The 13,915-nt window shown below is 37.5% G+C and overlaps 1 protein-coding gene across 3 annotated transcripts in view; it reads left to right on the top strand.

Moving 5' to 3' along the window:
* Positions 1–13,915, top strand: part of Ppp2r3a (protein phosphatase 2 regulatory subunit B''alpha) — a 175,870-nt gene that overhangs the window by 94,378 nt on the left and 67,577 nt on the right. For all 3 annotated transcript variants that reach the window (XM_026384073.2, XM_026384076.2, XM_026384074.2), the window contains one exon: positions 3,455–3,529. In XM_026384073.2, coding sequence (XP_026239858.1) covers positions 3,455–3,529 — 75 coding nt within the window. The remainder of the gene's footprint in view (positions 1–3,454; positions 3,530–13,915) is intronic.

Raw genomic sequence — 13,915 nt, forward strand, 5'->3', positions numbered from 1 at the left:
AACATGTTACGGAATCTTAATAACAAAAACAATACTTACAGAGCAGTGGAACAGAATAGAGGACCCAGATATAAATCCATACAGCTTTAGCCATCTGATTCCAGACAATGGTGCCAAAAGTTCAACAAATTGTGCTGGAAAAACTGGATATTCAATGTAAAGGACTGAAATTAGACCCCTGTCTCTTACTCTGTACAAAAAAATCAACCAAATAAATCAAAGACCTTAATATAAGACCTGAAAATTTGAAACTACTAAAAGAAAACATAGAGTCCCGCAAGATATTAGGACAGGCAGTCATTTCCTGGGTGACTCCAGTGGTTATCTTAGCAAGGAAATTCCTTCATTCTCAGGAGCTGCCATGCCCAGGAAATAAAACAAGACTTGACAAATGAGAATACCTGAAATTAAAAAACTTCTGCACCAGCAAAGAAAACAACCAGAAGAGTGAAAAGACAACCTAAAGAATGAAAGAAAATCTTTGCCGGCTCCTCACCTGCCAAATAATTAATATCTAGAATACATTTTAAAAACTTAAAGGGCTGAAGTTGTGGCTCAGTGGCAGAGCACTTGCCTCAAACATAAGGGCACTGGGTTCAATCCTCAGCACCACATAAACAAACAAAAATAGAGATACTAAAAAAAAAAAAAAAACTCACAGAAAAGTAAATCCAGTCAATAAATGGGAAAAGGAGCTGAGCAATTTTCTAAAAAATATATATGTATATACATATATACACCCACACACATACTTCAAGAAAAAGGAAGTGTAAATGGTCAATAAATATGAAAAGCAATTCCATCTCTTCCCAGTCAGAATGACTGTTATAAAAACAACAACAGGGGCTGGGGTTGTTGCTCAGTGGTAGAGCATGTACCTTGCATGTGTGAGGCACTGGGTTCAATCCTAAGCACCACATAAAAATAAATAAAGATGTCCATCTACAACTAAAAATATATATATTTAAAACAACAACGACAACAAATGCTGGCAGGGGTGTGGAGGAAAAAAAATAATCCTTTTACACTGTTGGTGGGAATCCTTAGTATACCCACTATGGAAAACAGTATGGAGATTCCTTTAAAAACTATAAATAGAACTTCTATATGGTGTAGCTGTACCTCACTGAGTATACATCCAAAGGAACTGATGTCAGCATACAGAAGAAACACTTGCATACCCGTATTCACTTTGGCATTGTTCACAATAGCCAAGACATGGAAACAGCCTAGATACCCATCAAGAGATGGATTAATAAAGGCTGGGGTTGTAGCTCAGTGGTAGAGTGCTTGCCTAGTAAATGTGAAGTACTGGGTTTGATCCTCAGCACCACATGAAATAAATAAAGGAATTTAAAAAAAGAGAGATGGATGAATAAAGAAAACATGGCACAGCAGAGGCTTATTCAGCCACAAAGAATGAAATCTTGCCATTTGCAGGTAAGGCAAGATTGGATGGAACCAGAAGACAGCATGTTAAGTGAAATAAACCAGACAAAAAGATAAATAGAGGATATATGTATTCAAAATCATGAGAGACAAGGAAAGGACCTGTCACAGATTGGAAGAGACCAATGAGACATAAAAACTAAATGCAGCTAGGCACAGTGGTGCATTTAGTACCATCTGTAATCCCAGCTACTCCAAAGGCTGAGGCAAGAGTATCACAAGTTTAAGGCCAGCCTCAGCAATTTAGCAAGACCCTGTCACAATAAAAAGGGTTTGCGGATGAAGCCTTTGGTAGAACACCCTGGGTTCAGTTCTCAGTATAGAAAAAAAATGAATGCACTGTAGAATACTGGAACAGAAAAAAATAGTGAAATTTGAATAAGGTTTATAGTTTATTATTGTATCATCATTCATTTCCTGGTTTCAGTCATTAAACTATGGTTTGTGAGTTGTTATAGGAAGTTAGAAGAAGGGCCTAGGAAATTTCTCCATAATATTTTTTGCAACTTACTTGTGAGTCCAAAATTGTTTCTAGATTTAAAAACAAACAAAAAAGAAATTATAAGATTCCCTGGTTCTAGACTATATTGGTAGATATATATAGCTAACTGCTCTGAAGAAACAAAGAGATACAGCTAATGTTTGTCCATTGATGACTAGCCAATAAATAGATTATATCTATGTTGCCCTTATAGTTGCCTCTGGTTTTTAACAATAATTATCTCTAATAGATTCTCTAGGATAAAGTATTTTCAATTTCTAATTAGAAAATAGAAACAGTATTCTGTGTATTAATTATTATAATAATTGTTAGTGATAACAAGATAACAAATTTTAAAATAAACAAAATTCTAAATTACGAACAGATTTGTCCACATTTCCCTTTTAATAAAAATTGATGGACATTAGCTGGTTAACATATTTAACATAGATTTTATTTTATTTTTTTAAAGAGAGAGAGAGAGAGAGAGAATTTTAATATTTATTTTTTTTTTTAGTTCTCAGTGGACACAACATCTTTGTTTGTATGTGGTGCTGAGGATCGAACCCGGGGCGCACGCATGCCAGGCGAGCGGGCTACCGCTTGAGCCACATCCCCAGCCCCATTAACATAGATTTTAACTGCATGGGTTTTTTTGTTTATTTGTTTGTTTTCAAAACTTTCTCATGCCTCTAGATAAAGAAAGATAACCATTCTCATTGGCTTCTGTCATCCTTTTTGTGTAAATATTACTTAACAACCCCTATCAAAATCTGTCAGATGAATTTCCTTGACATTTCCTTTCTTTTCTTTTTTGGTACTGTGAATTGAATTCAGGGGGACTCAACCTCTGAGCCACATCCCCAGCCCTATTTTGTATTTTATTTAGAGAAACAACTCACAGAGTTGCTTAGCACCTCACCATTGCTGAGACTGGCTTGGAACTCCTATCTCAGTCTCTCGAGCTGCTGGGATTACAAGTGTGTACCACTGCGCCCAACTATCCTTGACATTTTTTGATGTGTTAGAATATGGTATATACCTCTAATACATTTGATTCACAAATCACCAAATATAGTTAAATTAAAATTTTAACTTGGGGCTGGGGATGTGGCTCAAGCGGTAGCGCGCTCGCCTGGCATGCGTGCAGCCTGGGTTCGATCCTCGGCACCACATACAAAACAAAAATGTTGTATCCGCCGATAACTAAAAGAAATAAATATTAAAATTCTCTCTCTCTCTCTCTCCCTCTCTCACTCTCTCTTAAAAAAATTAACTTACATTTAAGTACACTATACTATGTATACTTAATGTAAGTATACATAGTGTACTTAAGTGTGTATACAGTGTTAAGTATGCTTACAATAAAATTTAGACTTCAGGTATTAATTAAATTTTAAGTGCATTATTCAGTATTATAAATGGCAAATTTGCTTAACTTGTAACTTATTCTACAGGAAGTAAAAAATTCCATAGGGTTTTTTTCAATATAGATTTATTAATTTAGTTTTGGATCTTTTTCAGGATGTGGTGGATACACACCCTGGCCTTACGTTCCTGAAAGATGCTCCAGAATTCCACTCTCGCTATATCACCACGGTAGGTTGACTCTTTTTAAATTTTTTTTTATTTTATTTATTCTAATTAGTTACATATGACAGCAGAATGCAATTCAATTCATAATTGCCGCAGTCTGGCTGGGCACAAATCACGAGCCACTGAAGCAAGAACAGACTTTATTTTTTTACTGCAAGAAAAAAACCTCACACACGCTCCTGGGGAATCCTCCCGAAAGCCACGAGGCTCCTGCAGGAACTCCCCGCTGGAAATATCTCCCCGGGAAATCCCTCCTCCTGCACTTAGCCAACCAATGGGAACTCCCGGGGAATCCCCGTGAGAACTAAAAATAGCGCTAGAACTCAAAAGTAGCGGCAGAGGCGGATATTAACGCCTTGCCTGTCAATCAATACTGTTGGCAAAATGCCAGGGGCCATACAGACTCGGCTGTGGCTCTCAGCATCTCCCCCCTTCTGTTTAATTAAACAACAAGTAATGTAGCTTAGGGACCATGCCTGTTAGGTAGTCCAATTCAACATATGGTCCTTACCCGTCATCGGATGAACTGACCTCTAGGCGTCAGCCTCCTGTCTTAGGTTGGTACCACTGCAGTCGGATCATACCCGTCACTGACTACCGGTCCAGCATACAGCCATACTTGTGGATAGGCCTTTGCACCAGTGGGGGGGTGAGGTTCTTTGCCTCACCTCTGTTGGCCCCCAAATTTGTCCTTGGTGCCAGTGGGGGGGTGAGGTTCTTTGCCTCACCTCTGTTGGCCCCCAAATTTTAGGCCATCACTAGTAGAAGGGAGGAAGATGAAAAATGCCATGACACCAAGCCAATTGAGGGCTCCTTTGAAAAATTGTACCACCGGTGACACCATCAGCAAAGATGCCAGCATTACCACAATTCGCTGCACCAACAGATAGTTCATAATGCATACAAGTGATACATAGTCCAGGCAAGTTCTGCAAGCAGTTCAAAGTAGAGGAATTTGTCAATATGTCCATTTCCTCCCAAAGTAAATCTACTCCTTGATTGAGCATTACTTGTTGAGTTATTATTCACTGATGCATCAGTTTATACAGTTTGTTGTGATAGCTACTGAAGAAGCTGTAGTTTGGTTTTATCTTTGTCTTCACCGGCACTGGGATGAAGATAGGAATTCTGGCAATGATGCTAGGAAAAAAATTATGTAACATTCCAACAGGCATTAAGAAAACAATTTTTTTGAACAATTTACATTATCCTGAACAGAATTATTAAATATAATGAGAAGGAAAGGTGAAAGCAAACAAACAGATCTGTTAATCTCCTTATTTGTTCACATATTAAAACAATTTTCAACAGCTGTTTACCCAATCTAAATTAAACCATTAAAATCACGTGAATAAAAAAAAATTCGGATCCATTTATTCATGAGCGCTCCTCATATAAGATATATGGACATACACACATACAGACATACAACACAAAACAGAAGTGTGTGCACATAACATACAACATATAAGACAATAGTAAAGGCCTTGTAGCTTTACCTAGGTGAAATCTCCATTGCAATGTTTAAAAACTCAACAGTCAAAAAATAAAACTGATCAGAAAAACATTAACCTAGGTTTGTATGAGCTCAAAAAATAAAACAGAACTTTATGATGTGGGAAAAATGCAATAATAAAATAGATATTGAAAAAAAGGCACCGTGGTTAATCACTGTCGCAGATGTAAGAATAGCCAAGCTGGAGCTCTGGATATCAGCTGTTATGGATTTCAGTCAAATCATCTTCTTTTTCTGTAGAAATTGTTTTGGTTAACCTCTCTGGAATCCAAATCGGCTGCTGTTCTCCCTGTGGGAACACACAAACGGAACCCGACTCCAGACAATAACTGGGTCGGGACCTTTCCATTGTCCTGTTAGAATATCTTTCCAAAGTACCTTAGGCTTATGTACATTTTTCGGATACATATGTCTTTCCGCAGCACTAAGTCCTGATGAATCCAAATTTAGAAAGTTTAGAGTAAAAAGGGTTATTTTAAGTTTATCTTTGGGGGATATATACCCCTTTCCAATTCCCTCTTTTTGCTTTGATAAGTACGTTTTAATAGTTTGATGAGCTCTTTCAACTATGCCTTGTCCCTGTGGATTGTATGGGATTCCTGTTATATGAGTAATACCAAAAGATGAGCAAAATTGTTTAAAAGAGTTAGAAGTGTAACCAGGACCATTATCAGTTTTTAACTGTTTAGGAACACCCACAGTGGCAAAATTTTGTAAGCAATGAGCTATAACATCTTTAGTTTTTTCTCCGGCATGAAGAGAGCCCATCAAGAATCCGGAAGAAGTATCAATTGTAACATGTAAATATTTTAATTTTCCAAATTCTGGCAAGTGTGTGACATCCATCTGCCAAATATGGTTAGGTATCAGTTCTCTAGGATTGACTCCAAGATTAACTTGTGGTAAAAAGGTCACACAATTTTGACATTGTTTTATTATATGCCTGGCTTGTTCCTTAGTTATTTTAAAATGCTTTTGTAAAGTATTAGCATTAACATGAAACCTTTTATGAAAATTTGTAGCTTCTTCTACAGTAGAAAAAATATGTATATCATGTGTAGTTTTATCTGCTAAATCATTGCCCAAACTAAGGGCTCCAGGCAATCCTGTATGTGCCCTGATATGTCCTATAAAGAATGGATCTTTTCTATCCCAGATTAGACTTTGTATAGTGGAAAACAAAGAGAAAACAGTAGAGGAAGGGGAAATCCTACCAGCATCTTCAAGGGATATTATAGCATTAACTATATACTGACTATCAGAAAATAAATTAAATACAGAATCTTTAAACATCACAAAAGCTTGTAAAACTGCATTAAGCTCTACCTTTTGAGCTGATTGTTTGGGTACTAAAAATGTAAAAGTTTGATCAGGGGTAACTACTGCTGCTGTACCATTATTTGACCCATCAGTGAATATATTTGGAGCATTCATGATAGGGGTTTTTCTTGTCATTTTTGGAAAAACTACAGGATGCTTAGACCAAAAAGACAACAAAGGATTAGATGGTAAGTGATTATCAAATGAAACATTAGATTTACACATGATTATTGCCCAAGTATTTAACTCATTAGCTAACTCATCAATTTGATCCATAGTATATGGAGTAATAATTTTATTGGGAGAAATTCCAAACACTCCCTTTGCTGCTTTTATTCCTTTGAGTATTAATTGTCCTACAGCCTCAGGATACCTAGTAAGAATAGTGTTAGGAGAATAAGATAAATGTATCCACAATAACGGACCATCTTGCCAAAATACTCCTGTAGGAATATTTTTTGTTGGTATTACAATAAATAATAAAGGCAAACTTATATCAATTCTATCCAAATGCATATTTTCCATATATGTTTCAATAATTTTTAATGCCTTTCTTGCTTCAGGAGTTAATATGCGGGGTGAATTTGGATCTGATGGACCTTTTAGGATATCAAATAAAGGTCCCAACTCTCCTGTTGGTATGCCTAGATAAGGCCTTATCCAATTTATGTCTCCTAATAACTTTTGAAAGTCGTTAAGTGATCTGAGTTGATCTACTCATATTTGAATTTTTGGTGGACGGACCATGGTTGAGGATAATAGAACTCCTAAATAATTAATTGGAAAATTTAATTGTACCTTATCTATTGCTATCTCTAGATTATAATTTTTTAACAAATTTGTAAGTGTGGCATAACATTCCAGCAATGTGTTTTTATCTTTGTGTGCTAACAATACATCATCCATATAGTGAAATATTTGTAGTTCAGGATTTTGATTTCTAAGTGGCTGGATTGCTTTATTAACATAAATTTGACACATAGTTGGGCTGTTAGCCATCCCTTGAGGGAGCACTTTCCATTCATATCTCTGATCAGGACCTTCATGATTCAGTGCAGGGATAGTAAATGCAAAATGTGGACTATCCTCAGGATGAATTGGAATTGAAAAGAAACAATCTTTAATATCTATAGCTAAAACATACCAGGTTTTTGGTAAAGCAGACAATTGGGGAATCCCTGATTGAGCAGGTCCCATAATAACCATCTCATTATTAATGGCTCTTAAATCTTGTAATAATCTCCATTTACCAGATTTCTTTTTAATGACAAAAATGGGAGTATTATAGGGAGATACAGAAGGTTGTATATGTCCCTCCGCTAATTGTTGTTTGACCAGGTCATGGGCTGCTTGTATCTTTTCTTTAGTCAGGGGCCACTGAGAAACCCATACCGGTCTATCTGATTTCCAAGTGATTTTTATTGCCTCAGTGACCCCTTCTGAAAACCCAGTCCATGTCTATTTATTCTTTGATCTATTTGTATTGGTGCTGCTATACCTTGTTCTTGTTTTTCTAATCTTTTTCCTTTCCTAAAACCTTGTCTAGCCATAATAGTGGGTGCATTTTGATTGATATTATTTGTTAATGTCAAACCTAATTGATCTAAGACATCTCGTCCCCATAAATTTACGGGAAGATGATCCAATACATATGGCTGTATAGTTCCTTCACATCCTTCAGGATCCTTCCAATCTAAGACCATTGCACTTCTAAGGGGATTAGTTGCCACTCCTAGGCCTCGAAGCGTTTGAGTGGCTTGTTGTAATGGCCAATGTTTTGGCCATTCTTGACGAGATATGATGCTAAGGTCTGCACCTGTATCCAGTAGCCCATTAAATTCATGTCCTTAAATATTTAGTTTTAGCATTGGGCGAGAATCTAAATTCAAAGACAGCATAGCCCAATCTACACCTGTGGAGCCTAAACCCCTGGAACCTCTTTCCATAGTACTACTGGAAAATTTATCATGTAGGCTGGATATTATTAATAACTGTGCTATTCTATCTCCTGGTGAAATTACTGATATACCCTTTGGAGAACTAGCTATAATTTTTATTTCACCTTCATAATCGGGATCAATTACCCCGGGACTTATCATAAGTCCTTTTAGCGTAGAAGAACTGCGTCCTAACAATAAGCCTACTGTTCCTTGGGGAAGAGGTTCTTTTACTCCTGTGGGAATGATTTGAACTCCCATCTCTGGAGTTAGTACTGCTCTGGCGGAGGCGCAGATGTCCAACCCTGCGCTCCCTCTGGTTCGTCTGATGAGAGATCTGATGGATAATGTGTCCTGGGTACTACCCTGATGGTGTTGCTGGGTTCCTCCATGGTGTTTCTGGGTTCCTCCAGTGCCCCGTACATTTGTGGTCGTGGGCCCCGGAGCATTGGGCCCCCCTGTCCGTTTTTTGGCAATGGAGCCTGATGCCTTTCTCCACGATATCGTGGGTAACCACCTGGTCCTTGTCCATTTTTTGATAATGGAGTACCCTCTATGGTGGTTTGAGAACGGCATTCATTAGCCCAGTGTCTCCCTCTATGGCATCGTGGGCAAATATCCGGTGTTCTATTCCTTTGATACCTAACTTTGTTAAACCTTCCTCCTATGGGGCAACTCCTTTTAAAATGTCCTGTTTGTTCACAATTGTAGCATGTTTTTGGCCTGGCATCTAAAGCCTGTTGTACTGCTGCCAAGACTTGTCCTTGTTCATTAATGTCTCTACATAATTTAATATATGTGTTTAAATCTTCATGTCTCCATGGTCTAAGGACCTCTCTGCAGCAACGATTTGCTTGGTCATAAGCCAGTTGTTTTATAAATGGCATTGCTTGTTCTGTATCCCCCAAAATTCTGGAAGCTGCTTGAATAAGCCTATCTACAAATTCAGCATAAGGTTCATTAGTTCCTTGTATTACCTTAGATAATTGACCTTGTAAATCTCCATGCCCTTGTAAAGTTTTCCATGCCCTAACTGCATCTACAGCAATTTGTGCGTATACGCCAGGATCATATTCAATTTGTTGCTGTTGACCCTCATAAGGTCCTTTTCCTAACAACATATCTAGATTTCTTTGAGGGTAACCAGCTGCTGTATTTCGCCTAGCTGTCTCCCTGCAAAATTCCTCATTGGCAACCTTCCATAACAAATATTGTCCTCCATTTAGCACAGATCTACACATGCTAGCCCAATCTGCTGGAGTCATGTCCAAGTTAGTAATGGATTCGACCATGCTTACAGTGAACGGTGCATGAGGACCATAGGTTGTTACAGCCTCCTTTAACTGCTTCACTGTTTTGAACTCTAACGCACGGTGAATTCGCTGCCCTCCTGCCTGCTCAAGTACAGGGCATGCTAATCTTTGAGGTCCTGTCTCAGGATCCCATCTATCAACTACGGGGGTTGAGGGGGTTGAGGGCCACTCAGCTATCTCCATAGGTGGAGCTGTTGGCTGAATTACGCCCTCTGGTGATAGATCGGTGTTAGTAGCAGCCTCCTGTTGTTGCTTCCCCCCTGATAGCTGTTTCTCCTCTAAGCTTTCTTCCTTTAAATTTTCTTCCTCTGTCTGACTAGCTTGAGAGACCTTCTCTTTTGCTTGATCTAAATTGTCTTTCTCCATGGTTTGAACCTTTAACAATTTATTTAACACTCTTTCAGTTTGTTTTTTACTAATTTCTAATCTGTTACAAAGATAACGCAACCCAAAAAGATAACACAAAACAAAACCGAAACAGAATGAAACAAAAATGGAACAAAAAATCGTTGTATCAATTTTCCTATTTTCTGGACATGTGCATTTGTGGTCTATTTCTATCTCTTCCTCAGGGGCAAACAACCTCAAACCTTGAGCCAACCATTTTTCCCAGTCTGCCTGAGAAAATTCTAGGGATAGGCAGCTTGAAACAAAACCAAAACAAATCAAAGCAAGAACATATTGTTTTTTAAAATGGTCACCCATTCTCTTGCCTTCCCTTAGGGGTAAGCAATTTCACTTACCCCGAAGCTTCAGATGTTCCCCGTGCGGGCCGCCAAATGCCCCAGTCTGGCTGGGCACAAATCACGAGCCAGTGAAGCAAGAACAGACTTTATTTTTTTACTGCAAGAAAAAAACCTCTCACACGCTCCTGGGGAATCCTCCCGAAAGCCACGAGGCTCCTGCAGGAACTCCCCCCGGAAATATCTCCCCGGGAAATCCCTCCTCCTGCACTTTGCCAACCAATGGGAACTCCCGGGGAATCCCCGTGAGAACTAAAAATAGCACGAGAACTCAAAAATAGCGCTAGAACTCAAAAGTAGCGGCAGAGGCAGATATTAACGCCTTGCCTGTCAATCAATACTGTTGGCAAAATGCCAGGGGCCATACAGACTCGGCTGTGGCTCTCAGCACATAATACACAAATAGAGCACAATTTTTCTTGTCGCTGGTTGAACACAAAAGTAGAGTCACACCATTCGTGTTTTCATACATGTACTTAGGGTATTGATGTCTGTCTCATTCCACTATCTTTCTACCCCCATGCCCCCTTCGTTCCCCTCCCTCCTCTTTGCCCTATATAAAGTTCCTTCATTCCTCCCATGCTCTCCCCTCCAGGTCTATTATGAATCAGTATCCTTATATCAAAGAAGACATTCAGCATTTGTTTTTTTGGGATTGGCTTACTTCACTTTGCATCATATTCTCTAAAACCATCATTCACCTGCAAATGCCATAATTTTATTCTCTTTTAATGCTGAATAATATTCCACATTTTCTTTATCCATTCATCTACTGAAAGGTATCTAGGTTGGATCCATAATTTAGCTATTGTGAATTGTGCTGCTGTAAACATTGATGTGTCTGTGTTCCTGTAGTATGCTGTTTTTAAGGGTTGATCTCTATTTTATCTTAATGTGTTAAGTCCCAAGTTTTCAATTCTGCAAATATTTTAATTAAAGTAATACAAGTATGTTAAAATAGGTTGGAAATCATAATCTAGAGCTTATTATACAACTTATTATCATTAATGTCATTAATAATACTAATGAATATTATGACTGATCATCACCTGTTTTCCCAAAAGAATTCTAAAAACATTTATTTATTTCAAAGTTATCAGAAGTGGTATATTTATTGCTCAATTTAAGGTTTTTAGGCATTCCTTAAATGAAATGATAGGACATAATAGGTTAATATTAAAGCACTTTTTTATCACTGTATAGTATCCAGGTTTTCAGATCATTATCCAGAAGGTAACATGGGTTATAATGATTATTTTGAGTAGAAGGAAAATAGTATAAATTCAAAGTAATAATTTCTTCATTTGTATCCATTTCCCTTCTTATATGTGTTCAGTGCTTAAAAGAGGACTCTTATAGGGTTGGGGTTGTGTCTCAGCGGTAGAGTGCTTGCCTTGAACATATGAGGCACTAGGTTCGATCCTCAGCACCATAAAAATAAATAAATAATATAAAGATATTGTGTTCATCTACAACTAAAAAAAAAATTTTAAAGAAGACTCTTAATATAAACAAAATTAAGTAGTATATTCATTCTGCTTTTATGATATATACCTTTGCTCTATCATGAATATTAATATCCTTTTGATCTTTAGAATTTTCAAATAATACTGAAAATAATTTTCAACAGTTCTAGAAAGAGATGTGTCCCTAGTACTTCAAAGGTAGAAATAGAAAAATAATGAGAAATAGCTTAGTATAAACAGAAAATAAATCATCTATGAATCTAAAGTAATGTAATCACAGTCCATTTTGTGAGGGGCTCTCACTCCCTGTTTCTCAGGCACAGCTTCAGTCAGTCACAGGGCAGCCAGTTCCTACATTCCTGCCTTAACTCCAAGATCATCTCTGGGGCATCCCATACATTCAGGACAGGCATGACTCACATTCTCTGATAAACTCAAGTGAGATGCCCCTTGCCTCTACTGCTTTTCTTGTTTTTTTTTTTTTTTTTTTACTCCTCTTGTAGGAACTTCTTTCTTTGCTCTTCCACTAGCTCTCTCTTATCACTGTAAAATTTTGTAAGATTTTTGTGAGCCAGAAGGTGTCACTGTCATCTGAGACTATCTCACAAGCTATTTTTGCTCATTAACCACAACACTAAACAAAATTACCTCCAGCCACTCTCATTTTTCACTTGGATTACTTCTAATTGGCCTTTCCATTCTACTCTTACTGCCCTATAGTCTAGTTTCCCCATAGCAAATAGAGTTATCCTTTAAAAATGTAAGTTAGATCATGTCACTCTTCTGCTCAAACCCTCCAGTGGTTTCCCATCTCACTCAGATCAAAGCTACAGTCCTTGCCAACCCTCTGTAACCCACCCCACCCCCACTCATACCTTTACAGCCCTTCTCTCTGACCTCCCCTTTGCTGTTCCAGAGCAGACCAAGCCCACTTTTGCCTCAGGTGCTTTCCACTGTCCTCTGCCTGGAATGTTCTTCTGCCAATTGCCACTTACATCAGTCCTCCCTCACTTTATCCAGGTATCTGCTCGTGTATTCTGTCATCACTCTTTGCCTTCTTGACCCATATTTTCACTCTGCTTCCTCCCCCACACTCTGTGTTCCTTTCTCCTGCCTTATTTTTCTTCTTTACTCTTATTAACTGATATTTAAATTGTACTGTATTTATTGTTCATCTCCTTCTACGTAATACAAATTCCTTGAAAGCAAGAGCTTTGTCTTTATTTTTCACTGCTCTCTGCCCAGTACTTAGAATAGTGCCTGACACATAATAGACACACATTATTTATTTATTGAGTGAATAAGTAAAATTATTCTTGCTTAAGAATTCTGCATTAACTCTACCAGCAATCCTAAAGGAAATTATTGGGTTCTTGTTGTTGGCTCTTCTGTAAACTCTGGGCACGTTAACAGCATAATTTAGAAACATAGGAGGTGAGAAAGATCTAAGAAATAATAAAGTACAACCTTCAGCTAATTCAGAAAATACTCTTTAAAGAGGAACCTTTTATTGGAATCATTCTTAGAAAAGATGTTAATAAACAGAAAAGTAACACAGATAAGTTCTCTTTTTCTGTTTTCTTGTTTGATATTTTCTGAATTATTTGGACCTATAATTGTCTGTGGTCATCTAGCAAGTAGTCCTAAGAAGACTTATGATTTTTAAAATGAAAAGCCATGAAGTCATTTTGTTCATGTATAATTTACATTTTCATTAATTCTGTCATGTTAATGATCATTGAACAAAAAAAAAACTGGTCAATTAATAGAATACATTAATTATCTCTGCTGTCATATTTTTCATGGTATTTGCACATTATTGTTTATATTTGTTAAATTTACAATTTGTTGTATTATTCTGCTTTTTCCCCAATTCACAAAAGTGAATCCATTACTCAGAAGTACTCATTAACCAAGAAATACTTGCAATGAAACATAATAATATAGCAAATCAAAACAGCATTACAGGGCTGGGGATGTGACTCAAGCGGTAACGCGCTCACCTGGCATGCGCGGGCCACTGGGTTCGATCCTCAGCACTACATAAAAATAAAATAATAAAAGATGTTGTGTCTACCAAAAACTAAAAAAATA

This window comes from Urocitellus parryii, chromosome 2 (genome assembly GCF_045843805.1).
Source record: "Urocitellus parryii isolate mUroPar1 chromosome 2, mUroPar1.hap1, whole genome shotgun sequence".
NCBI classification, from domain to species: domain Eukaryota; kingdom Metazoa; phylum Chordata; class Mammalia; order Rodentia; family Sciuridae; genus Urocitellus; species Urocitellus parryii.